Source organism: Zonotrichia leucophrys, chromosome 15 (genome assembly GCF_028769735.1).
Source record: "Zonotrichia leucophrys gambelii isolate GWCS_2022_RI chromosome 15, RI_Zleu_2.0, whole genome shotgun sequence".
In the NCBI taxonomy this organism is placed as follows: Eukaryota; Metazoa; Chordata; class Aves; order Passeriformes; family Passerellidae; genus Zonotrichia; species Zonotrichia leucophrys.
The window spans coordinates 10936835-10963347 of NC_088185.1; the positions used below are offsets into that span (position 1 = coordinate 10936835).

The 26513-nt window shown below is 42.5% G+C and overlaps 2 protein-coding genes across 5 annotated transcripts in view; both read left to right on the forward strand.

The window, feature by feature from the left end:
• The first annotated feature begins 2747 nt into the window (after nucleotides 1–2747).
• On the forward strand, nucleotides 2748–9911 carry YWHAH (tyrosine 3-monooxygenase/tryptophan 5-monooxygenase activation protein eta). The gene is made up of 2 exons (XM_064726838.1): nucleotides 2748–3112; nucleotides 8488–9911. Exons 1-2 carry the CDS (start codon nucleotides 3026–3028, stop codon nucleotides 9142–9144), a joined length of 744 nt encoding a protein of 247 aa, XP_064582908.1. The 5' UTR covers nucleotides 2748–3025; the 3' UTR covers nucleotides 9145–9911.
• Nucleotides 9912–12019: 2108 nt separating this feature from the next.
• The window catches only part of SLC5A1 (solute carrier family 5 member 1), a 51301-nt gene continuing 36807 nt past the window's right edge, over nucleotides 12020–26513 (forward strand). For 2 of the 4 annotated variants that reach the window (XM_064726671.1, XM_064726670.1), the window contains exons 1-2: nucleotides 12020–12057; nucleotides 12336–12530. The gene's annotated coding sequence lies outside the window, so the exon portion shown is untranslated. Of the gene's footprint in view, nucleotides 12058–12335; nucleotides 12531–20022; nucleotides 20097–26513 lie in introns of those variants that run through there. The other 2 variants (XM_064726672.1, XM_064726673.1) reach the window with 2 other exon arrangements.

Consider the following 26513-nt stretch of genomic DNA (forward strand, 5'->3'; position numbering starts at 1 on the left):
GAGGTTTGCTCCCTCAGTGCTTCCAGGAGCACACAAGGGGAGGTTTGCTCCCTCAGTGCTTCCAGGAGAGCAAAAAGGGGAGGTTTTCCACCCTGGGCAAAGGCTGGGGATGGCACATGGTGGTTTCCTTGTGGTGGTGCCTCTCCAGCAGTGTTCCTGCAGCTGAACATCAGCCCTGGGGAGACACCCTGGGAGGCAGCTGTGGTGTCCCCAGTGCCCCTGTGTGAGTGAGCCCTGAGCTGGAATGGCATTTCAGCACGAAGCTATTTATGGAACATGGGTGCTGGCCAATAATCAGGTCTGCCCGTGGAGCACAGCCACTGCCTGAGGTCATAGTGCAATTTTCAGTGCCATAAATTTCTCCATCTACAAATTCTTGCTGGGTGTGGTCACTTTGGGAACAATTCTCAGTCCTGCCTCATGAGAGCAGTGTTCCTGAGCTCTGATGGGAATCACAGAGTGATGCTGGTGTCTGAGCTCAGCAGGGGAGCCACAGGCAGGCACTGCTTGCACCCCATTCTGCACTCTAATGGAAGGCCTGCTGATTTTTTCTTTTCCTTTCCGTTTGTGTTTTAAGACATTGTGACTTATAAATATTGTAGGAGATTATAAAATTCCCTGTGTGAGCTCTAATTTCTGTTTATTTGTACCTCTGTGTATCTGTGGAGCCTGTGCTGAGGGTGGGGATCAGAGCCCTGGGCGCTGTGTGCACAGAATAGAGGTGCTGTCCCCAGGCCTGGGTGTGAAATGCAATCTCCTCCCTTTCTCTGGGTTACAGTCACACTGTGCAAATGCTGCACACAATGTTGCCTTATTTTAGCACTTTTCCTTGAAACTGTTGAATTTAGATGTGTATCTGGTTTTAGAGCAGTGAGGTTACACATGACCTCGTGGATTCAAGGTTAGGAATTTTTGAGATGCTTTAGACTGAGAAATAGCTGTTTTACAGAAGCCTCAATTAAGGAAACCAAAGCATTTAATGAGAATGTTTTGTGCATGTGTGGATATATCCACATATATTTGGAAGATTAATGCAGATTGGTTCAGTGGGTGAATAACTGGTTTTAAAAATACTTTGTAATCCATTTCCCTGGGGAGTCTGAAGCTGCTGTGCAAGACTAGAAAGCTGCTGGTAAACCCTACATATTTTCAGAGCTGTTGGAATCCTTTGCAAACTGACTAATCTCTGCTGAGAAATTATTCCAACTGCAAAGGTTCCCAGCTGAAGTGAACTGGGCAAAGAGGATTGGCACATCTCTCACTACTCTTGCCTAAGGGTCACATGCACTAAAATTTGTATTTTTACATGGAATCATATATTTTTAAAATCACATCTTTGCTGTCTATACCTAAACATTTATTCTAAGGTAAAATCAATGCAAGTTTTAAAATAATTTTGATAATAAATTGAATTGATGCTTGAGTTCAGGTTTTGGGTGTCACTGCCTTCTCTTAGAAACAGTGAAAATAAAATCCCAGTAGGAAAAAGCCCCATTTGGCTTGCTGGGATGAGTGCACAGTGGTGTATGTGCTTCACACTGCTGCAAGGGCTGTTTCCAGAATGTTCTGACAGCCAGTTTATAACTTGCTAAGTTATCTCTTTCATGCCTTATTACATATAACTATAGTTTATTCTTATTGGTCATATTTATTTATGTCTTTTAACAAGCAGTATTCATCTAATCCCTTTTAAAACCACAGAATGGCATTAGGGTGTAATGCACAAAAGCCAGCAGCACTAGAGTTAAGGCTAAAAACTTTTGTCTGACACCAGAGACTGGATTGACTCATTTGAAGCAGTGCGAGAGTACCGAGGGTAGTGGAGGGAGCAGTGAGAGCAGCCCTGTCCCGGCTTCCCGGGGCTGCTCCTGGACTCCCTCTCCTTCTCTCTGGGGATGAGGATGGATGGGAGCTGGAATCGCCTCGGGTGCTCCGGGGCTGCGCTGCCCGCAGGTGAGCAAACCTTGGCTCAGCTGTGCAGCAGCTCCCACACCTTCAGCACTGCAGGCGTGTCTGAATGCTGCCCAGGGCTGAATGGCAAAGTTAACCCAGGGTTTATTGTAAGGGATGAGTAACGTGGCTCCCAGCGTTTCTGTGGACACCGGCAGCCGTTTGTTGTTCGTGCAAGGTTCTTACCTTGAGATAATTTTTATGTAAGAATGGTAGTCTGTCAGTTTATGAAAGAGGAGCTTGACTATTACACATTAAAATACGTAGTAAAATTGAATTAACTGCATCTCTTAGGTAAGGTAGTGGAATTGGTCCGTGGTGCCACCCCCACAGCTCGGGCTGTTTGAAGGCAGCCGGGGTGCGAGATCCGCTCATTTCCCCTCAGAGGCACGGCCGTGCCCCACTGCGGGCTGCGGCCGCACAAAGCAGCCCCGGGGCTGGGCAGGGTCACACACGTGAGCGCGGAGCGTGGGCACCCTGGCCGTGGTCAGCCAGGGGCGGCCCGCCCGTGCCTCGGGCGAGGCCAGGCAGGCCCGGTGAGGCGGTGACCGTGTCGGTGTCTGTGTCCGAGCCCGTGCCGTGCCCCGTCCCGCAGTGCCCGCGCCCCCCGCCCACCTCCACCTTTGCAGCAGGAAAATGCAGCACTCGCAGCGCGCACGCGCGGCCCGCGGCCGGCGCCCCGCCATGGCTATTTATAGCAAGTGACGTCACCTAGAAATAGAGCGCGGGGGAGCGGCGCCCCCTCCCCTCCCCTGCAGCACCGCGGCTCCGCCCCCTCGTTGCCTTCCCGGCGCGCAGGCGCGGGCGGCGGCAGCAGCGCGAGGCTCCGAGCCGCACACGCCGCGGTCGGTCCGGGAGCGCGGCCGGCGGGCGAGGGAGCGGCGGCCAGCGCGGCACAGCCCGGCACAGCTCGGCTCAGCCCGGCACAGCCCAGCCCGGCACAGCCCAGCGGGCGGCTCCGCTTACGGTTCCTGCTCCCGCCACTCGTGCGCGGCCAGCCGCACATCCCCGCCCGCCTTCCGCTCTCTCTGAGGGGCGCGCAGAGCCCAGCCCGGCAGTCACCACGGAAGCGGCCATGGGGGACCGAGAGCAGCTGCTGCAGAGAGCCCGCCTGGCCGAGCAGGCGGAGAGATACGATGACATGGCCTCGGCCATGAAGTCGGTGAGTGGGGCCGGTAGCGTGGCGGCCGTGGGGCGTACTCGGGGAGGAGTGTGCAGGGGAGTAGTGGCGGGGGAGGGAGGGAGGGAGAGGAAGTGCGGGCTGGTCCGAGGCGGGGTTGGGCCGGGGAGGATGCGAGCCGCCGGCTCCCGCCCGTGGCGGTGAAGAAAGGAGGGCGGGAGCGGGAGCCCGACCGTCCCGCCGGGACAGCTCGCCGCCGTGTGGGGCGGTGCCCGGTACTACCTGCCTTGGGCAGGGATGAGACAAAGAGCAGCCGGTCCAAACCGGACCAGGCACCCCCTTTCAAAATGTGTTTCCTTCCCCCCCTCATTCCCTCCGTTGCCTGTCTCGCAGCCCTCCCGCTCCCGGCTGTCCCTGCCCCGGGGGTGTGGCTGTCCCCATGCCCTCCTCTCCGTCTCCCCACCGCGCCAATCGGGCTCGCAGTGCGGCCATTTGAATGGCGCCCGCCTCTCCTGGCGGCGGGAACGCTGTGCATTCCTTCTGTGCTACACACGGGGCCCGTCCTCGCCCACCTCCCTCCCTCCCACCCCGACCGGGTGCTGGGTTCACCTTGGGGTGCATCTCCCCTTCTGGGCATCCGCCAGCGTCTGGGGGCGCTGGTCCCGTGGGATGGGCACTGCGGCGGGGGCTGCCTGGGGACACAGCCAGAGGAGCCCCTTCCTCTTCCAGACGTTTCTATTGCCTCACTCACTGCCATCGGTGACTCACGGACAGTAGCTGCCTCCAGGTGTGAAAGCTGCCCCCCGTTCCAGGAGCGTTTCCCGAGCTTTAACGTTGCCTTTTTGCCTCTTCTTTGTAGGGTAACAGTTTCTCAGTGCATTCCATACCCTGTTGAATACTGAGATGTGTTTAAACAATGTTACATTTGCAACTCTGCTCCTTTCAGAAGCAAGCAATGAAAATTATTTGTACTGATCTGACTGTACTGATACATAATAAAATTGTAGAATGGTCAAACCTGTTATGTCTAGTCCCTTTTTTGAAAACAAAGCATTCACAGGATCCGAATGTTGTGGGTAATGTTAATGCCACTGGATGCTTAGCAGTGTCTTTCTATATCAGATTACAGTTGGTTTGTTCTTGCTGATGTGTCCTCTGTGAACACCAAAGGCCCCAAGAGGAACTGTTTCTCTTGAGAGTTCTGCTGTTTGAAAGCAGGAGATGATTTTAGTTTGAAAAAGAGCAGCTTCAAATGGAGTCCACATTTTTGTTGTAAGAATGTCACCTCCCTTAAATGGGGGCAGTAAAAAGACACAAATTTTGCTGCTTTTGTTCACTATTGCTATTATGTTGTAATAAATGTTACAACCAGTGCAGTTCTAAAACAGTGATACTAATGAGTGTCTCAATACCAGAGCCACAAGACATTAAAATAAGGTGTGTTTATAATTCTATCCCTAGAGTTCTTGATACAAATAATATAATAGTAACAGCTCTTCTTTCAGTTGGTAATTTAAAAGATGAGAGAGAACCCACTAAAACTACTGCTCAAGAGGACAATTTCGAGCTGTTGCTAGTAGAAAGTTTTACATTTCTCCAAGAACTGCAGAGCTGCAGTGTGTGCAGGTCCCTGGGTCCATGTGAAACCATGAGAACACAGTAGCTTTGCTTTAGGAAGTGTAAATAAAGTACTTACAGCTAGTGTGCATGTCCAGGTGTCTTCAAACTGTTCTAATTGCTGTGCAGATTTTCATTCACCTGGAGCTGAGCTATTCTCATTTATAATGCCACTCGTGCTCACAAATAATTTGTGTGATCATGAGCTTCTGGAATTGGGAGCTTCAGAACACTTTGTAAGTAAGTGGAGTCTTGAAATATATAGATACTTTTAAAATACAAAAAGCAAGCTGAATTTAACAGCAACAGTTCCTTGCTTAGAGCTGTTCATACACTGCTGCATGGCTGGGATGGAGCTTCTCTTGCCTATTTGGCTTTCCCAGGTGGTCACTCCAGCTCAGCAATTTCCAGAATGCTCTTCAGCGTTGAGGTTGGTTCTGTGTCTGAGCACAATCTGTGGAATGTTCTGAGGGCTCTCCTGAGCTCATACTTCTGTCTCAGTGATTGCAAATAACTGAGATAATTCAGAGAGCTTTTAATCCATGTGGCTTAATATTGAAGTAATCTTGTAATCCAGAGAATTTAGACTTCCTCCAGAAGGAAGGAAATCAGTATTCTAACTCAGAAACCTATTCTCGAAGATATCTTTATATTATATTTAAATATATATATATATTATTTATATATATTTATATTGAAAAGTTTGTTTTAATTTTTTAAAAAATCTCTGAATGTAACACGTCTGATACTTTTTAAAGGTGCTATATGAAAGTCGTGTGCTTTCAGTATAAACTGAAATCTGAACGATTAATTTCAGTTTTAGGTATGACTGCACTTTTCAATACAGAAAGTAGCAAACAGCATGGTAGTTACTTCAGAAACATAAAGTAACAAATGTTAGTTTTAGTGAAAGTGTCTTTGCCTGATTTTTGGCGGCCACTGGAGAAAAAAGTGACAAGGCTGCTGTTTCATCTGTCAGCATAAAGCTGGAGAAACATTCATTTTTTATTCCTATTAATTCCTTCTATTAAAAAAAAAGCTAGACCAAGTAGCAGTTGTAGCTTAAATAAGGAATTTACTGCTCAATACAAATTTTTTGTTGTTGTTGTAAACATTTTTTCATGGAAGAATTCCAGTATTTTTGATTGTAATGTATAAACAGGAGAGGAAAATGAAATAGTTGCTGTTACAAATAATTGGTTTTAATTTACTAAACCCATTAATTTGTAACTATTAAAGCCATTTTAGTACGAATACAACCATATGTGAATGGCATTCTTCCATGGGGCATGGCATTCCCATTGCATGAATGCTGCTCCAGGATCCCAGCTGTCTCAGGTAAAGCTGACACGGGAGGTACAGAATTGTTTCTCAGCACACTGACAGAGATGCTTTGGGTGGCAGTGTGCTGACAGGTTCTCAGTGGATGCAACAAATGCTTCAGCATCCTGGGATTTCTGCATTGGTTTAGATAATTCCAGAAACCATGAAAAATTGTAGCTGTGTAAGCCCTTTGTTTTTGGACAGTATTAATCCTAATAGGTAGTGCTTAGGACCTCTATTGATTGATGTTGTTTTTCCAGTATAGCTACATAGTGGTAAAAAAGAATTTATTTTTAAAATTGGTAACGTGGGTGATGTGAGATACAGAATTTTAAAATTAGTCATGTGAGAAATACTGCACAGTGAAATAAATTTAAATATTGAATTAATTTTTTGAAACAAATAGCTTGAAGTTCTAGTTTGTTATGTAGGCATTATCTGTTTATATGAATGGACTTTAAAAGTGTGGGATATTCTGTATTTTTGTCACCTATCTCTGAGTGTCTGGTTTGGGATTAATGAAGTTGTTTGTGTAGGAGAGGGGAATGAGTTGTCTTTAATGGAAGCAGTGCTGGGACATGGCTTCCCCATGGCCTTCTCTGGGGTACCTGTGCTAGAGAATTCCAGTTCTTGGTATGGAGCTCTGAACACACATGATACAGAAACTGATCTGGTTTAAATTCATTCGTTGGTTTCTATTTGTTCCACAATGATGGATTGCATAACTTTGTATCAGGCAAGTTTTATTCATTTACCCTGACTCTGTACTGGCTCAGGTACAGTCATTTTTGCAGCTCCTGGTTCAGAACTGGCTCTGGCTGACACAACCAGAATAATCACAGGGTCAGGTCATGGATCTGCTCTCCATTGTGGAACTTTTCACTTTGGGGTGTTTTCCTTGGTGTATGGCCTGTGTAGGATCACACACAGAATTAATTGACTGATTTCTGAGCTGATGCAGTACTGCACACTCCTTAGCTTGTGGTGTTAGGAATTCAGGGTTATAGTCAGGATTCCTTTTACATGCTCCCATTTTGGTCACTAAACAGTGAAAGAACTGTAAATATCTTTACTAGAGAAGATTCAGGTAGGTTGTGGTGGGGATTGTTGAGGAAAATATTGCTTGGGAGCTATGATGAAGATTCTGAAGATGTCATTAGAGTTTATTCCTGTGCATTTCATCCTCTGTAGGTTGCCTCTAATTCTATTAGGACAAGCAGAGCAGTGTCTTTTGGGAGTTCAGGTTCCTGAACTGTGGAAAAGTCAGTTTGGAGATAAAACTAATTGACTTAATATATTTTAAGAATAAACCTAAATTTGAAAATAATTTCTTAGTGTAAGAGTTATAATTTGCATAAAGTATTTTTTTGGATCTGGAAACGAGCACATTTGTTAGAAGGTTGACTGCCTACACCAGCAGTCTCAGAATAGTGCAAATATTTGTGACTTGATTGTGGTATGTAAGTATTGACTGTGGGCACTCTGGTGCCTGTCATCAGTGTAAATGTGCACATTTTAAAAATAAATAGTTAATGATTTTAGCAGTGTCTGAGCAAGGACAGGTTTATTTTCACACCAAAGTACATATCCTTAGACTAATTTTAAAGCAATATGGCTAAGGTAGAGGAATTACATTTGTCATCCTAATTCCTTTGAGTTTAATTTCATGCATATAAATTTTTAAAAGTAGAACAATTTCAAGTGTCCATGTGTGTGATATCCTGAATTAAAACATCAAGTGAAATAGGCCTAAATATACAGTATGAGAAGTATTGGCCTTCTACCTCAGCTTTTTGAAGCAGCAGTTCCAAGTTGGTCATGGCTTCATTCCTGATTTGCTGTCCTATTTCTGTGCAGATTCTTTCATATCCTATCCCTGGAATTTGTCTGCAAATCAGGGGAGCTTTTGTATTCCACTGTGTAATCACCCACTACATGTCTGACAGAGACCATGGAACGCTGATTCCGTTTGTGCTGTGCACAGTTAATGACTGCAGCGCTTCCATCTCTGCTGTCAAACGGACACAAGCAGCAGGGCACAGAAATGGGAGAATTGCACCAGCTCCCAGTGTCTCTGCTGTGCTCCTCAGTAAAAAACTGGTTCTAGGTACATTTAAATTCATCACTAAATGTGTAGTCTGGATAATTAGAACAGACTTCCTAAAAAATCTCAGTCTTCCTCTCTGATTGCTTCTCCATTACAGAGGCTTGACTCACTTTTATTCAGTGAATGTTCTTTGCAATGGCATCTCAATACCCCTTCTATTCCTTCAAAACCATGGGCATTTCTCTCTTTTAAGTCCTGACTGCAGAACAGTTTTAAACTTTCAATGTTAGAAAGTTAATCCTGTCTAGAAGGAATTTTGGGTTCTAGAAGAAGTTTTGAATCTTGCATTTGTGATGAAAGTATTGAAGGAGGTTTGCACACTCTTCTCTAGGGCAAACCCTTTAAATTTGCTTTTTGTCTGTATTTTCAGGTAACTGAGCTGAACGAGCCCCTCTCAAACGAGGACAGAAACCTGCTGTCTGTGGCCTACAAGAACGTGGTGGGAGCCAGACGGTCCTCCTGGCGCGTCATCAGCAGCATAGAGCAGAAGACCATGGCAGATGGCAATGAGAAGAAGCTGGAGAAGGTTAAAGCCTATAGGGAGAAGATAGAAAAGGAGCTGGAGACAGTCTGCAATGATGTTTTGGCTCTCCTAGATAAATACTTGATCAAGAACTGCAATGACTTCCAGTATGAGAGCAAGGTCTTTTACCTGAAAATGAAGGGGGATTACTACCGCTACTTGGCAGAAGTTGCTGCTGGAGAGAAGAAGAACAGTGTGGTGGAAGCCTCAGAAGCTGCCTATAAAGAGGCCTTTGAAATCAGCAAAGAGCACATGCAGCCCACTCACCCCATTAGGCTTGGGCTGGCACTCAATTTCTCAGTGTTCTACTATGAAATCCAGAATGCCCCTGAGCAGGCCTGCCTTTTAGCCAAACAAGCCTTTGATGATGCCATAGCAGAGCTGGACACACTAAATGAGGATTCCTACAAGGACTCCACTCTCATCATGCAGTTACTTCGAGATAACCTCACTCTGTGGACGAGTGATCAGCAGGATGAAGAAGCAGGAGAGGGCAATAATTAATAAGCTTTTCTCTGATCCCTCTTTCATCCACTTGGCCATCCCCATCATCACCAATATTTCCTTGCCACAGTCACACTAAATATCTAGTGCTAAGCATATCTGTATTGTACAGCTGTTCAGATCTGCTGTCCACTTTATCAAGAAGCAGTTTCAGATGAGTCTTCATGGGCATTGATGGATTGATTGGTTTATTGGCCCTATTTATCTTAGTTGCACTTCAGCAGTGCAGAAGGAGGCATTTTTAATTTGCCTGTTGATTGGAAAATAAGGAAAAGAATAATGGAAAGTGATTGAGGATAACTAGATTCCAGTTAAAGGTCTCTGTTTGAAATGAGCTGACAGTTCTGTTAAGCAGTACATTTTGTGCATGCAAAGTAAATTAGCCACCCCAAATTTTTTTCAGTCAAAGAAAACAGTTTAGCTGATGTGAAATGACAACTCTGTTCATCAGTTTACAATAAACTGTTTGAAATGTGAGGTTTCAGTAGCAATTTGGTTTTTTTGCCTCTAACTTATGTGCACAGTTTCTTTAAATGCAGTGCATCTACCTAAGAGTTTTGATACTTGTAACCTTTTGCAGTTGTTTTGAAGAATCATGAATTTATTTTTTGTAAACTCTTTGGCTGTTTGGTTGTCTGTGTATTCTGACAACTCTATGTCAATATTTGCCCATGTTAAGATGGATGACTGGGAAGCCAGACTTCTAAATTAAATGTTTTGGAGTTAAGTGAATAAAATAAAATGCTGCTTCAGGGATGTTATCTCTACATGAGCTGTCCTGTCTTTTGTTTGGAGCAGAGAGAGAGTTACCAAACACATCACTGACAGATTAAAGCATATTTAATCAAAAGTTTAGTGAGAAGTTGACACATGCTAAACAACAAAAACTCAACATACTGCACTGAAAGAAGAAAAACCCAAACCCACAAAACCCAAAAGCACCTGCAGTGGGGTCACCTCTATTAAAGTGGATTTCCCAAGGTGGTATATTTAGTTGTTTGCTCACTCCAAGAGCTGCTATGTAAAGCACATAACTTAGCATATCAATGAGAGACTTGTGTTGGCTTCTGCCCACTGCAACTTCTAAGCCTTCTCTGAAGAGCTGATCACCAAATCAGCTTTACAGATGAATATCCCAGTAGCTATTCCATATTTACCTGCTTCAAACAGAAGCAACACTTGTTGCTAAAGACTGCCTTTCTCTATTTAACTCACTTAAGTGTAGAACACAAACTTAACCCTGTTTTTGTTTTCTCCCAACAGTTAGAGTACATGCACGTTTATTGGTGCTGAGCACACTTCTGCCATGGTATGTCCCAGAAGCAGGAGCAGTTAGCTGTATCCAGACTGCCACTGGCACCTGAGCTAGCTCAAAGGTCATGTAAGTTCTCCTTTATCAGAACTGATAGTTTTTAATGATAGAAATAATTATTACTGGTCAGAATTACCCACTACTGCTGCTCATACTTTTTAAAAGCAGTGCTCTGGTTCTTTTTAAGTATCCAGAGTTTTAGAATTTTTAATGGTAGATTTGTGTGCATTTATGTATGCTATCATCTTAGAGATAATTCTAGCTTTATTATAGCAGTAAAATTGACAACAATTGAAAGAGTAACACAACATATGAAAAAGGTGAAAATAGTTACACACCTTCCTACTGCCCCTGTGGAACCAAGGTAAAACTTGGCCAAAAGATTGCCTTTTTACATTGAAACACTCTGGCTGGTTAGTAAAATACTGGTAGTTGGTAGGTTTATTTCCTTGTTGATAGAAATACCTGTCTTTTTGTTACCTTTTTTATTAATATTTTAAGGTAATATTACCTTTTTTATTAATATTTTTCTTAATTCAAAAGCCAAGGGGTCATTTCTCATTTTAGTTCCTGTCTTGTGCAGACCCTTTATACAAAGCCATGAGCATTGTGTATTTTACAAGCGAGTCAGCAGGTCTGGCATCTCTGGGCTGGCAGCTGAACGTTGGTTGCTGCCTGATGCAAGTGGAGACCAAAGGCATCCTGCAGAATGATGCTGTGCAGCAGTGATTGCACTCCCAGGAGGAACACAGACACTTCTCCCATGTTTCCAGCTGCCAGTGACATGCAGAGCATGTTTTTGTGGCTGTCTTTTGGTAGGAGTAAGGATTTTCTGTGGAGCAAGAAAACAAATGCTCCAGTGCAATCCATATCCTTGTTTACACTTCAGCAGCTTTTTCATTTCCTGGGCCCTGGGATTGCTAAATGCTTTTTTGTAATCCTTACTGTGATCTGGAGGAAACCAAAATTGATGAATAGTACATGCTTATTCCAATATTTTTCAGAATAAGATTCAGGTATTTTGGAACTGGTATTTCTCATAGGTCACTCCCAAGTCTTGCCTGTCAGTCTAAAATAAATAAAATCCTAGGCTATGCCCAATTTATTGTTTGAAAACACCAGATGTATTCACCAAAGGTGCTTAGTTGAAGTTCACAGCATGGTTTGAAGCAGGGGTAATTCCAGTGGAAAGACTCAAAATTGAGTGACTTTCCCCCCTGTCCCTAGGGGGGACTTTATGTGTCCTTGAAGGCATAAAAGGTTCTTTGCTGCTCTTGACATGGTGAAGGTTTCATTAGTGTCCATCTGAGCATTACTCTTGCCCAGAACCACAATTTTCATGTCTTTTACAGGCAATCTTTTGTGGAGGGATAAAATGTAAGAAAATAAAGATAGATAGTGCAGAAGGTAATCTCACACCTGAGGAGTTGCAGCTGTACTAATCACCAAAAATTAGGAACAAGCCTGCCCTTAACAGGCCACAGCTGTGCCCAATAAGAAGAAAAAAAAATGCTACAAAAGAGTGAGTGAGCTGGGTGAGGAGAGAGCTGGAGTTTGTTGGCTGTGCTGTGAGGAGCTGCCCATGAGCAATCACTGAGCAGGTATGAAAGATTTACAATAAGATGCCAACAATCTTTGTTGAGAGGTTCAGTCATTCTGAGGGTTTTGGTATAACATTAACAAGGCCTGTGCATATCCTTGAATGTTTAGCATCCTGACAGCTGCTAACAGTAAAGCAGCATTTTTGCAACTTGAAAGCTATGGTGTAGTCAGCCCTTAATTAATTGTGTCTTTATAGGGACAGAGATAATCTCAGTCTATGTCCTAATCTGCTCAAAAATGTTCAAGTTTCACAGAAATGGTTGTGTTCATATCTCAGAGTACAAAAACACCCACACCCTATTGAACCCACTGGAATAAATGTGCCAATGCTATGGGACACTAAATTATATACTGAGAGGTTGTTCTTCAACATGAGCAGTAACACAGAATGTGAAGGTTCCAGGGAAGCAGAAACCTTAAGAAGAGAGGGGAGGTCCATGGATAACACATATCAAAGGTCACAGTTCCTCTGGTAAGTAACCATTTACTGTTACTACTTGGGTCTCACTGTGGGTTTGGAAATAGATTTTCCACATTGCCTTTCCCTTGCCTGTAATTCAGGCTGTGGTTTTCCATCCTCACACCTGTGATCTACATCTGTAAATTGGATGGACTGACTGACTTCCATCCAACTGACAGAGCCCAATCTATTTCCAAAGGAGCATGGAGGGTATTCCCTAACCTACTCTCAGGGCCTCTTCCAGCAGCTGCAATATAATAATCTAGAAAAAAATGATGTCAGTACACCTCACATTGAGGAAAATAAAAAGCCTGGCTGTATTTTAAGTCATGTAAGAGAATGATTTAATGATAATAGAAGTTAGAAGGGTGAAAACTGATGTTGTTATACACTGGAAAACATTTTCTGTCAGCATGGGAACAACTGGAAGTCTTTCAATAAACCAATTTGAGTTTAAGGACAGAGAGAAAACAAGAAAAATATTCCAGTGCTTTGTATCCTTGGTTTTTTGGAATTCTATCCACACCACATATTTGAATTAATTTAACATAATTGATGAGGAAAAATTGGCTAAACCACTTCAACAACACAAGAAACCTATTTGATAGATCTTAGGTTCAATGAAGCAGCTCCTTGAAATCAGTGGCAGGTTTTGAAGGATGTGAAGTTGATTATCCACATAATTGACAGAGGATGTTTAGATCTTGTTCTGAACAAGCCTGCAGTACTTGAAGTTCCATAGATGCAGATGGTTTAGTGTCTGAGCCTTAATGATTTCTGAGATTAATGAAGATGTTTTCTGAACACTGAGGTCAGGCCAGGTAAATTTTTAATTGATGTTAGAAATTGAGCCATCTGTTAGAAATAACAGTGTTTATTATGACTTTGCTATGTGCCAATTGTGATTTAATATTGAATAACTATAAATGTAGTAATACACTTACACATATATATACATATATATATATATACACTTCAAGTATACACATTTTTCTGAATCTTCAGTGTAACTTGTCTTATATTTTAGTCTAAATGATTTTAACTAATGATTATGAGCCAACTTGCTCTGTCCCAACTCAACCATCATAGCCAGATGAATTATTTTCATTGAGTTGGGTTTTTGTAAACCCCAGAGTGCACCAAGGCAAGGCACTGTGAGTACTTCAGCAGTTAATATATATATTTTTTATAGAGGAAATCATTAAGAAATCACTTATGTGCTGTAATGTACTGAAATTAGTATGAGCTATTTTCACATAATTCGATAATGTGATCGATTCCACTTTAGGACTCAATCTAATAGTAGTTGAACTCTTCCATCTCTGAAGAATTAAAGGGTTTAACAACATGTCTAAGAGAAGAAAGAGCTCAAAATATACTTTCAGTGATGTTTTGCCAGTTATAAATATTAAATACAATAATAAGAAATATAAATAGTATACATATACTATTATAAATAATATAAATATGGTATTTGTATAAAACATAATATTATTGTAACAATAATTTATATACATATATTACTTATAATTTATACTAAACCTGCATTATTAGAAATATAAGCCTAATATGTAATTGTATATAAAGTTTGTGGCATTTAGAGAACTGCATCCTTGTTTGAGCAATCTGAAGAATGCCCTTTATTCAGGGATTTCTCCAGCAGAGGCTACTGAGCTACAGGGCTGGCAGGAAAGCATTGATTCCTCTCCCAAGCACATGGGAAGGAAGCAGAGTTGCAGGGGGTTGGCAGGAGCAGCATTTCCCTGGCAGCCTTTGTGGCTGTTGTTGTGCCCTTCCAGCACAAAAGCACATCTGACTCTTGCAGAGGGCACAGAAGGGGATGGGTTGTTGGAGATTTTTTCAGGGATGGCCTAGAAGGCAGCTGTGAGGAGCAGGTTCTCACAGCCTGCTTCTGTGAACAGCAGAGGTTCTCAGGTTGTTTTTAATTACAAGTAAAAGTGACAAACATGAAGGCCTTGAGAGCCTTGCACATCAGAGTTCTCAAGCAGCTTTCTCATAACAAGTGGATGTTCTATCTTTGGCTGTTTTGGGAAAGCAAGAATAATTTTGTGAACCCAAATGTTGGTATTGGAAACATAAGATGGAGTTGGTGTGTTATCTCTGACCTGTTGTGAGCTCAGATTTTGCAATATGCATGAACTTGATTAACACGGTTATAAAAGGTGCATGATTGATTAATAAATCGGAGTCGATGCTGACCAACGCAAGGTGGGTCGTCTCCCTGCCAACTTCAATAATGGGTGACAGTGATGAACTGCTTTCCCTGCTGAGTAAAATGGATTGTGCTCTCTGTCTGCAAAGAGAAGCTTGGCTTGTCCGTGTTTTCTTTGTTTTGACTCAGAAAAAAGCCAAATCGCGGGTGGTTGTTTGAGAAGTGCAGCCCAGTTATCCAGGGACACGCCTGCCCAGGGTGTGGGGCTCAGGCAGGTGTGGCACCGTCTGCAGCCAGAGCCACCCTGGAGCAGCCATCTCTGTTCCCAACACTGCCTGCCAGCTCAGAGCAGGGAGCAGAAATGGCCCAGCTCTCTCCAGTGTTGTCTGTCTGTCTGTCTGTCCGAGGGGTGAGGGAGATTCCAGCAGGACACATCTCTGCTCCCTCGTGCCACCCTTTTTAAGGACTGATATTTGCCTCTTCTGAAACAGGTCCTGTTAAACCCCTCTGGGCTCTAAGGTGGTGTGGAAGGATTGAGAAGGATTGGGAAGTTCAGACATTTTCTGTCATTGGTATCCTCAGAGCCCAGCACTGCTCACTTTGGTACCACTGCTGAGTCATTCTCTGGGTTTCCACAGCTGACACTTCCTCACTCTGAGATTGTCCCCTCTTAGCCTAGGCTTGTGGCCAGAATTAATTTATTTTTAGATTAGTGAAGCCCAGCTTTAGCTGAGCTTATTAGCCCATTGTTAGTTGTGTTTAAAACAATTGCTTTAAATTTTTACTAAACACATTATGTGTGTATGTATGTTGTTAATTCTGCCATAAAGATTATTCTGTATCCTTGGATTAGGAACTGATTAAGAGCTACTGAAGTGGCAGATCTCTGGGTAAGGGATAATGAATTATTCATGCTGTTATCCTAATGCAATCACAATAATGTCTTGCTGCTAATTAGCAGGTGGATGGGCTGACACAAAGTAAGGAATACCCAGAAGATATTTTATTCAACCTATATTCTGATTCCTCTTGAGAAATATATTTTCTGACCTCACAATTTATTTCTTACTCAATAGAAACAAGTCTTATTTTCCTCTCTGTTATTTCAGCTTTTGTTTTTTGAAGTCAATTACTTTTTTAGGGCTAACTAGCCTGAGAGCTGAAGCTTTTAACAGCTTCTGCAAAGTTTTACTGTTATTCCTCACTATAATACTTTGTCCATATTGGTGAGCTGCATGTTACCATTTCTTCTAATATGTGTGATCTTTATTGTCTTGTATCAATCAGAGCAGAATTTGTCTTATTCTTAATTAACCTAGAAATTTTATGTGCACTTGTGTTAGAGCGTGGCACTTACTGTGGGAATGAATTAGATATTTGTGCATATTAATCTTTCTTACTTAAGGCAACACAGTTTATAACAGATTTATTTTTGCTTGGCCATTAGTCATTACTCTATATTTTCCCCTTTCTCCCTTTTAAGTAAATTCTCAGCATTTTGTTTTACTTAATGTTGTCATATATCATTGTTCATCAAAGAGATTTATCAGAAGTCAAACAAAAGGACATTATTTTATATTTTGCAACAATTTTTTAAAAAATTCCTAGTTTTTGAAATAAGACAGCAGCCTGAAGCATAGCTTAATGCAGATGTTTCAGTCTCACAGCTCAGCCTGAAAAAACCCCATCCCACAACCAATACAGCCCTCACCACCTATTTCCCACTTCTATTCTCCTCTAGCAGTTATTTTCCAAAATTCTGTGCTGACCCTGCTGAGCTTTCCTTCCCCTCCCCTGCAGAGATAATTCTGCTAACTTCATGAAGGTGTAACTGGTTTGTGAGACCTGTTGGTTGTATGAGAATGCCCAGCTCAGCCTGATTTTTGTGTGAGATGTGCAGCTGGCTGCTCCATGAATAGCTTTTAATTTCGAGAGGAAGTGTATGAGGACAGAAGAGTAACTTGGGGGAACCACTGCTGGCCTTTGTGTCTGTGTCTGGTGTTTGTGTTTCTGCTCATCAGCAGTGTGAGAGATTTATTCTCCCTTTCCTCTCCTCCTCCTCCCCTTTTCCTGTTTCTCTCCCTCGGCCACCACATCCTTCCTAGTGCTGCTTATCTCTGACAATTTTTCTTCCCTCTCTCAGTTCCCCTTGCTGTGATGAAGCACCTGGAACATTTCCAAGCTGATGACTGCAGGGTTTTGCAATGAAACCCCTTGGAGATGACTGAGTGGGCAGCTCTGAAGGAGCTGGCCTTTAGGAGCCCTAATGCCTGCCTCTGTAGAGATTTGGGAAGTGCTTGGCATATGAAATGCATTGTTGCTATCTGAGTAACAGCAACAATCTGCATGAGGTCTTGAGGTACAAAAATATTTCCTTGTGACAAACTGGACCAAATCCTTTGTATAGGAATGTGCTCTTTTCCTTTGTGCTGAACTGTGCAGACAGCTGGGCTGGTGGGCACTGCTGCCAGGGACCTGGGAGAGTCTGTGGGTTAGTCTGACACAAACAGCTCATCCACAGCCATGCTCCAATTAGCTTTCTAAGCTTCACATTATTATTAGGTTTCTGAGCTTCAACATTATTTGGTTTCTAAGCTTCACATTATCTGAAGTTTGGGTCTGAATAGACCAGCTGAGGTTCTTCACTTCAACTGCAGAAAACAAGTCACTTTTAGATGTCACAGCTGCAACCCTGCATTGCTGAGCTGCAATGTTACAACCACAGTCCCTACATCTGATTCTACATTAACTCCATCTGCAAAGAGTGATGGAGGGCAAGAATTGTGCTGAATAAACTGCACTAAGGTTTTGCTGTAGAGAGACTGTGTGAGGATGCCTTGCTGGATAGAAAAATCCTGTGATAGACCTGGAAGATTCTCAGGAGCATTGCCCTGAGCTTTTAGCCTGCAGGCTGTCCTCAGAAGGCAGAGCTTTTTGTTACTTTATCTTGCACTCAAGGCTGTAGACATGGATAAAACACTGTGTATCAATAATGCTGGCCTTTTATTGCCAAGAAGCTTTTTCCCAGGGGTTTTATAGCCATTTAACATAAAGCTGGCAGTAACATTGTCTGCTGGCTGGGACTGGCCAGAGCTAAAACAGGATTCAATGCAGAAAGGGTGTTTGTACTCAGTAAATTCAAATGTTTGGGAGTATAAGAGAACTGGAAGAAGACAGAAAATTAAAAGAAGGGACACTCTTCCATCTTGGTGAGGATCTGAAGGAGCTTTCAGTAAAAGGAAAACATGTTTTCATCATCAGCTGGCCAGGTTCTTGTAATTGTGGCTTCAACTACAAAGAGCAGAAGGAAGAGAGCAAAGGAATCTTTTCCTTGAGCCCTGCACAGGTGTGGCAGCAACACCTGGTTATTGCTGTGACAGAGCCCTGGGTAGTCAGCCAGAGAATGGAAATAGATTAGAAAATGTACCTGTATAATCTATGTAGTGTGATTCCCTCAGTGTCTCTGGAGATTTCTGACAGTTTCTTCTGGATTGTCAGTAAATCAGTGTTTGAACCATGCTTAAACTTCTGTGACCATGCATGCTTTGCTTCAGAATCTCTGACCTAAATAACATATTACAGATTAGAGAAATAAGATTTTTTAAAAAACAAATTGTAGTTCAAATTACTTAAAATTTCTCCTTTTTTGTCTTGTCTGTCCTTCAATCTGTCCATCCATTCCTTTTCCTTGCATCTCTCCTTGCTACAAAGTTGATATTTTTACCTCAATTATCTTTTATCCTGCTCTTCCCTGAGCCCTCTTTTGTCCTTTCTGACCCATCTTCCCACTTAGAGAACTTTCTTCCTGGCCTCATGGAGCATTGCCATGGTGACCACATGACATCACTGCACTGGGAGTGGTTGCCTAGGAAACCATATGATGTCATTGCACTGGAGGCTGTTGCCATGGTTACTGAGTTGGCTGAGGTAACTGGGAAAAAGAGTTTGTCATGATGGGTGCCAGGAAATGTTCCCATAAACTGCAATAAAAGAGAGACTTTTATTTATATTTTTAGATTCCAGGGAGGGCTGCCTGTGACTCAAAGACCCCATTGCTTGATGTCCTGGAACTTCTCTGGCTGGGCTGTTTCCATTGGTCTCTGGGATCTTCCCACCTGTGAACATCAAACCACAAGAAAATGGAGAAAATCTGTGTTGTCCTGTGGTTCTGCATAAGATGAGATTGCAGTTTCTATTGCTCTTTGTTTTTTCCTCTTTGGTTCCCTTGGTTTCTCAGATAAATAGCCCAGCCCAGTATTTATCCAGACATCAGAGGTGCTGTCACAGTGAATGTCACAGCCTGAGCTTGCTGCATCTGCACCAGGCTCCCTGTGTGCCTGTCATTTGTTTTCCACTTCTTTCCTACCTTTCCCAATTTCTGTTTCATCACTGCTGACATGTACCTGTCTTGTTTTAATAATTCCAGCAGTTCCCAGAAATGTCAATGTGAGAGGTGAAGCAGAGGTTAAATAAAAAGTAGGAGGCAGCAATCAGAGATGAGCAAGGTACTGAAGAACAAGTTCAGTGAGTGTGTGATTCATGTGAGGACGTGGGGATGTAAACAGTGGTTAGCACTGTTTGTGATGTGCAGATCTGTACCTCTGGCAGCATTTGTGTGTGTGTATAAACACATGCAGTTGCTCTATGGATAAACAGATAACTTTTAATGAGAACAGCTTTTCCAAGCTTTCTGCATTTTGAGAGAATTACATGTCTAGGGCTTATTGGTCAGGTCATGCATGTGTGAGTGTGACTGCCTCCACATGTCCAGTGAAGTCTCTGCTCTCAGTGCCCCTGCAGATGCTCTGGAGCTCACTAGAAATGAGTTACAAACTTCCCACTGAAGCCCCTGGAATGAGCCATTCTTTGGCCCCACTGTGTGCAGTCATCTTCAGGCTGAAAATCAAAATCCTTACAGTTACTGTGGAGCTGCAAACAGGAATGCAGTCAGGCTCTGGAGAGGGCTGATGTCAGGCCAGGTAACTGAGGAGTTATGGGGCACCTGAGCTATTGACTGAAATCCAGGGCTGCTGAAATGTTGGGAGCAGGCTGGAATGGGGGTAGGAGCTCAGCTCTGGCAGAGCTAGGAGGAAAATCCAGAAGAGGAAATGTAACTTCATTGGGCAGGGAACAGAATTTCCACTTAGGTATGGGGAGAAGAAAGGGAATAGAGGGTGGGGGTTTTTGATGTTTGTTTATTTTTAATTCCCATCCTTATGCTTTACAAGTACTGCTTGATACTGAGCAGAGCAATCTCAGTCTGTGTGCCAGAGTAGCTGTAAAAGAAAGTTGTGCCTCATACCTGAAATCATTTAATGTCATTTGGATCAGGTGGCAAGGAACAGAAGAGCTCACAGAGGGGGAAAGCAGCAGCCAGTCAGTGCTCAGGGCTTCCCAACAATCAGGTGAGCCATGAAAAATCACTCGCTTGTGCTTCAGATCTGTGTGTAAATCCTTCAATTCTAGTTTGAAAACAGTGGTTAGTTAATGGCCATGCAATGGTGGGGTTTGCAGATCAGGCTGTTCTGTTCATGGTGAGCTAAGGGACTTGCATCACTGTAAAATATGTCAGTAATCCTGGCCTTTGCTGGGTTTGATGCATTGGAGCAGCCTTGCAGGTACTGGCCTGGGATGCTGCTGGGTCTGTAATTGAAGGATATTTGATCCTACTATTAATGGCCACTTGTGTTACTTTTTCTGTTAACTGAGCTTCAGAATGACCCCTGAACTTGGGTTTGTTTTATTTCCACACTCTACCTAGCAATTTGAGGTTATTGTATTTAAGTACATTTTAAACATTTATGTTTGGATGACTTTTACTGGTAAAATATGAGAAAGCAAGCAAGAAACTAGACTGTGTTTGTTTAACTGGCAGGGAGGTGTGGGAAAAGGTTGGTAGAGCTTATGGGGTTTTGGTAAATTTTACCTGAAATCCACATTTTTATAATTCATACTCCAGCTTTTCCTGTCTCTGGACTTCCACCAATGTCAAGTTTCTGTAAATATTGAAATAATAATTGTGTGCTATGCTGTAGCAATACTGGAGATCTCAGGAGGTACAGAATTGTGGATTTGTTTTCCACGAGTGTGAAGCACTTGGGGTTTGTAGCTGGTGAAGTTCTGTGAGTGGCAGTGGGGGTGTTTGTGGTGCTGCAGCTCACACAGTCCTGGGAGAGCTCAGCTTTTGCTGACTAATGCTTCCATCTGCTGGAGAAGTTTGTTTGCACAGTATTCACTCCGTACTCACAGAAATCAAATCTTGCTCATGAAACCCCCAAGGATTTAATTATCATTAGTTACTAGAAGAAAACAAGTTCCTCTGGGATTTTAAGCAGCTAACACAAATCACCTGGGTGCTCTATAGCTTTACATCTAAAGGATGTAACTCTGCCTGCCTGGAACCAGTATTCTTATGTTTTATTCTAAAATTTCACTTACACAGTAGTACTGGAAGTTAAAGTACAGATTCTACAAACATCTTCCTAGTGGGTGATTTTGTGACTTGTGGCTGAAGCTGTGCTTTCACTGAGAGGCTGCAGGACCTTCCCTTTGCACTGCATGGCCCAGCAGGATGGGCAGTACCCAATCCAGGATGGATTTCAGTGCTGGCACTGAAAGTTCACTCAGCATTATTTACACTGCCACTGCACATCAGGGTCTGGGCTCCCAAAGGATATTTCAGAATTTTGGAATTAATTTGTTTTGCAATAAACTTCAGAACTTTGAATGAAACTTATATCTGGAGACACTGTAGCCCAGCTAACAGAGTACTTCCCTGCCCACCTCTCTGTTTAATGAGTTATTTTTCTCCTTTTTTTCCTGCAAATCCTTTGATTTATTGAAAGAACAGCATGAGATGGTTACTCTATCTCTGCATTATCATTTTATTCTTATCAGGTTGTGTAGGAAAAGTGTGCAGATAAAGAAACCCCACCCCAAACCATAAAATTTGTGGAGAAGAAATTTTTTTCTGTGTTACTTGTTATTTATGACAGTGTTGTTAGGAGTAATGATAGCACAACACCTTTGGACTTGATACAGTGGCATTACAAATAAGTAAAACATTCTATTGGATAAAAGTTTAACTTTATAGATACAAAATTAGATAGAAAGTAAATTACACATAGTATATCAAGTTTATAACCTTTTACATATAAGATTAGATTTACTATTTCAGGATAATTTTAGAGAAAGTAATGTATTACACGTAGTATATAAAGTTTATAATCTTTTACATATAAGATTAGATTTAGTAGTTCAGGATAATTTTAGAGGAAGTAATGTAAAGTAAAGTAAGATGTAGATTCTTCTATATAATATCTTACATGAAGATTACATACTGAGTTCTGTCTATTCATATTTATTTAAATATATTCATTCAATGGACAATAAAAAGGACAATAAACAAGAAAGTCAGAGCACCTTGCCCCTGCCTCCCTGCAGTATCTGCAATTCTGTGTCCTTTGGGATCATCCAGAGGATGATCACTTGATGTTTCACTGGATAAAAATTCTCATTGTACACGTGGCTGTCGAAGGCCATCTCAAACTCCCAACCCAGGGAACACAGCAGCTCCATCTCCTGCACATCCCTGGGCTCCACGGGGCTGTTGGCACTGGGATGTTGAATTGGCTGTGCAAGGATCACCAAGGGAATCAGGGTCAAACACCAAAAAAAGGGATGGATTTCAGGGACTTAATGTTTTTTAAATGATGAGAGTGGTAGGAAATACAGACTTTAGATTTTTGTTGTTCTTCTACTGCTAAGGAGAAATTCAAGACTTCTTTCACTGATGACACTTATGTATTTTGTAAGTAAATTGATCCCATGTGTGAGGGTTTGTGCTTTTTTGAAAATAACCATCTCAGTACTTCTGGGCAGCAAATGTTCTGCTCTGGGTGTTGAGAATATGGGAAACAAATTTGTCAGTGGTAGGAACACTACAGTCTAGGTCCCAAATCCATCATTTGTGTGGACAAATAGCTGCTGTTTACCTTGGCAGCCATCAGAAGCTGTCTTTGAGTAGGATTAATTGAACTGGATGTACAGTTTAAAAAATCAGAGGCAAAAGCTTTGTCAGTTACTGTTTTCCTTGTGCTGTTACTTCACTTGCAGGAGAAACAATATCTGAAGCTGCTATTGGTAGTAATTTAATAAAGAGGATTTTCTTGGATTAAAAGAAGATTCAGACCAACCACAGGCTGTCCATCCATCGTGTTATTTATGCAAATAAAGGCAGAAGAGGTGCTTTTCCCTGAGTGCCCATGCAGGAGCACATTCCATTGCTGATGGCTGTGCTTTGGTGCTCAGTGTTGTGGCTCTCAGGATCTTTATGGCTCACATACCTCAGCAGGCTGCAACTCACACCTGCAGCTCTCTGCACAGAGAGCTTGAATTTCTTTTTACTACCTGTGAACAGAGATGAAGCTGCTTACTCTCCTTGTTAATGGATGCATCTGCTCTTGGGGCTTCAAACTGTTTTCTTGAGAAGTTATTAATTATTTAGTATTTAGGCAATTGTCAATTCTTAATTTTCATTAAAAATCTACTTCAAGTGGCCTTAATTGCCTCTTGCATGATGTCATAGCTTTGGACAGTGCCAGATCCCAGGGAAATGATGTTTTTTATGTGCTCCATGTAGGACTGTACACACAGAGGTGTTGGGATGTTGTGCTGATGGGCATGATTCAAATCCTAAATTGCCATCAATTTCAGAACCAGTTCCAGCAGGTCAAGAACATGAATTCAAATTTGTTACACCCTGGTTGTCAGTGACCAGATTCACAAGAACTGATGACAAATTTTTCACTGAATAAAGTCATAGGGGGAAAATGTTTTCCCCTGAAAAATGTGCTTATACCTCATTAAGCACAGTAATGCTCCTTAACTTTGGAGATGATATTGTTTATTTTAAAGGAAGAAAAATGTCTGTGTGTGTACAGGAGGAGGGGAGGGTGAGTATTGATTTGAGCAGTTGAGTCATGGCAATCAATTTACTTTTCAGTTCCTGAGAATGGCATTGCAGCTGTGACTGCCTCATCCTTTGTGTCATCATGGGGCAGAGAGCAGCTCTGCTCTGAGGCAGGAAGCTGCTGTGCCTTGGGTGCTTTGTTCAGCTGGGGATAATGATTTGTTTGCAGTGATTGAATGATGTCAGCAGCATTCCCAGGTGAAACTGTGGCTGCTGTACCTGTTTGCAAGCTTTCTAGATGTCCTCTCTACCCCTTTGTGATTATAGAACATCCTGAGCTGGAATAAACCCACAAGTGTTGTCGTCTTATTGCAGGGGTTCCATGCTGTTGTCTTCTATCACAAAAGTTTCACACCTTCCTGGTGTTTCTCGTGGGCAGCTCCTCAGAGCACTGACTCTTTCTTCTTCCCAAAGCACCACCTGACTCCAGCTGGCTACTTTGTGAAGAAGTGAGGGTTTGGTAGTTTGAATATTATGTCAAGGCTACCCTGTCTTTTTCAAAAAGAGCCACCCCACTCCTTTATTGCACTCTTCTTCTCATTGCTTACAGCTGTGGCCTGGTAAAGTCAGGCCTGTTCCCAATCTTTGATAATTGGCCCAGCTGCAACTCCATAGGAGCAAGATTACTTTCTACACTATTTTCTTATTCTATCCCCCTGCACACAAGGATCATTGATTCAAGGTGCTGGCCCTGCACAGGACACCCCAAGAATCCCACCCTGTGCCCCAGTGTGTTCTCCAGATGCCTCTGGAGCTCTGGCAGGGTGGGCACAGGCTGGGGTGCTCTGCTGGTGGTGGCAGGGCTGGTGTTCAGTCTCGTTCTTGGGGAGCAGCACACTGAGGCGGTTTTGTTGGGACATCCTGAACATTCCGTTGTGCTGAGCTTGGTGCAGGGGCAGTGGGGACCCTGATTGCACTGCTCAGCCCAATGGCAGAGGAACAAGACAGGGCTCTCTGCCTGCACAGCCTTGCCTGTGCAAGGAACAGTTCTGCTGCCTTCTTTCCTTCCCTGTGCCACCTGTGCTGGTTCAGTGAACACTTTCTCTATTCATACCAATTCTGTTCAGTCTGATTTGCAAATTATCTCTCATATTAATTGTTCCATTGTAAAACTTGGTGTTCCTTCCACCTTGTTTTTTCCTCCCTATCTATTAGATCTTGTTTCCATGTGTTTAATAATCCTTTTGTTGTGTTTCTTGGTTCAGAGGCAACAGTAGAACACTCTTTTTCCATGTTTGGAATGGTTTCTTTCTAAGTTTCTGATTGCTTTAATAAATAATCCAATCAGATGAGTGCTGATTGTAACTTTCCTCTTATTTTTGGTGCTGATGGCAATGGCTGTCAGCCTCCCTTAACTGGGAGCACTGCATGGATTAGTGGTTAGTAAATGTTTTAAGGTGCTTATGGATCACATGAGTGTACTCTTCACTAGGTTTACTATGTGAATGACAATCTCAGAATATAAATGAGTTAATTAGCTGGTGCTTTGTGTCAGAAGTTCAGTGTCCCACCCCTTTTACCTTTGCTGTTTTCACAGTTACAAGGTTGGAGCCAGCCAAGATTCATGTGGTGTTGAGTATTTTACTTTTTTCCATGGATGTGATTAAAAAAAAATGAATTCATCTCCTATCACTAAACCTTTCTGGACTTGTAGATGGAGCTTTTATATTTGTTGTGAAACAAAATGTCAGCAGTGCTTCAGAGTGGCCCTGTGATGATCTGTGCTGACTTCAGCCACAGGAGTTCTCTGTGCCTGTGCATATTCACCACAAGTCTGGTTTTTCACCAGTACCGTTTGTGGAGTTTAGGATTTCTTTTCTGTGGATCTGGGATTCCCTCTTGTGGATCACAAAGAATGTTGAAGTTCAGTAACAGATTGCAGCCCATTTCCTGTAACAAGTTGTTCTCTAGAAAAACAGGAAATAAAATAAGTAACTTGTTTTTTCTCCAAGGTTTCTTCAGGATAAACCACAGGGCAGCCTTACAAATTTCATTCCTGGGATATAATTCTGGGTTTGGTTTTGTTTTTTTTTTTTCAAGTGTAGAATATTTAAGTGGATAACCAGGGAGTTAATGAAATTTACTGATGTAAAAAAGTGAAGATGGTTCTTTGCATGAATGAGAACTTAGATAATAAAAGCAGGAGCCTGCAGTTGGAGCACCTTTATAAAGGGAAGGCTCTGGCTCTTCTGCCAGTGTGGCCCTTGCTTTGTCAAAGGCTAGATCCACTCTTCTGAATTCATAATGTTTTAGAGACCTTATCAGCAGGGACCTCTGGCATGGTCCTGTACAAAGCTCATGTACAAACCTGATTAAAAAGCACATTATATGTTTGTTGCCAAGGAAACACAACCCATTAAGCCCTAGGAACATCATTCATAAAAACAGAATTTTAGCTATAAACATCTACTTTCCCCATTAGTGCCATGAAACCTCCATGAAACAGCCTTGCAGTCTCCAGCTAATGGATGTGACATAGCTGGGAATGGGGAGGGAAAGAGGAATTGCAACTCACTGAGCTCTCACTGAGGACAGGGCAGGACCAGGTTTGTTCTCATCTCTTGTGCTCATAAGGCACTGAGCACATGTTTGTCCCACTCCTGTTCCTGCTCATTACCAACCACATCAAAGACAAGTCTTTGCTAAGCAGGGAAAGATCAGGCCTGCATTTTCCAGCAGGTCTAGTGGAATATGAAAATAAAAATTAGGTTTGGGAAAGGAAAAAGTGAAGTATTTTGAATTGGTTTCAGATTTAATATCTTAGTAATTTTAATTTTTACTTCTCTGGATTTATTATGTGTATTCTGTTCTAACTAGCTAACTCTCAATGGGTTTAACATGAATTGTGCTT

Coding starts and splice junctions, on each gene's coding strand:
- YWHAH (XM_064726838.1), top strand. CDS start 3,026: ATGGGGGACCGAGAGCAGCTGCTGCAGAGAGCCCGCCTGGCCGAGCAG. Junction 3,113..8,487: donor TGGCCTCGGCCATGAAGTCG/GTGAGTGGGGCC, acceptor CTGTATTTTCAG/GTAACTGAGCTGAACGAGCC.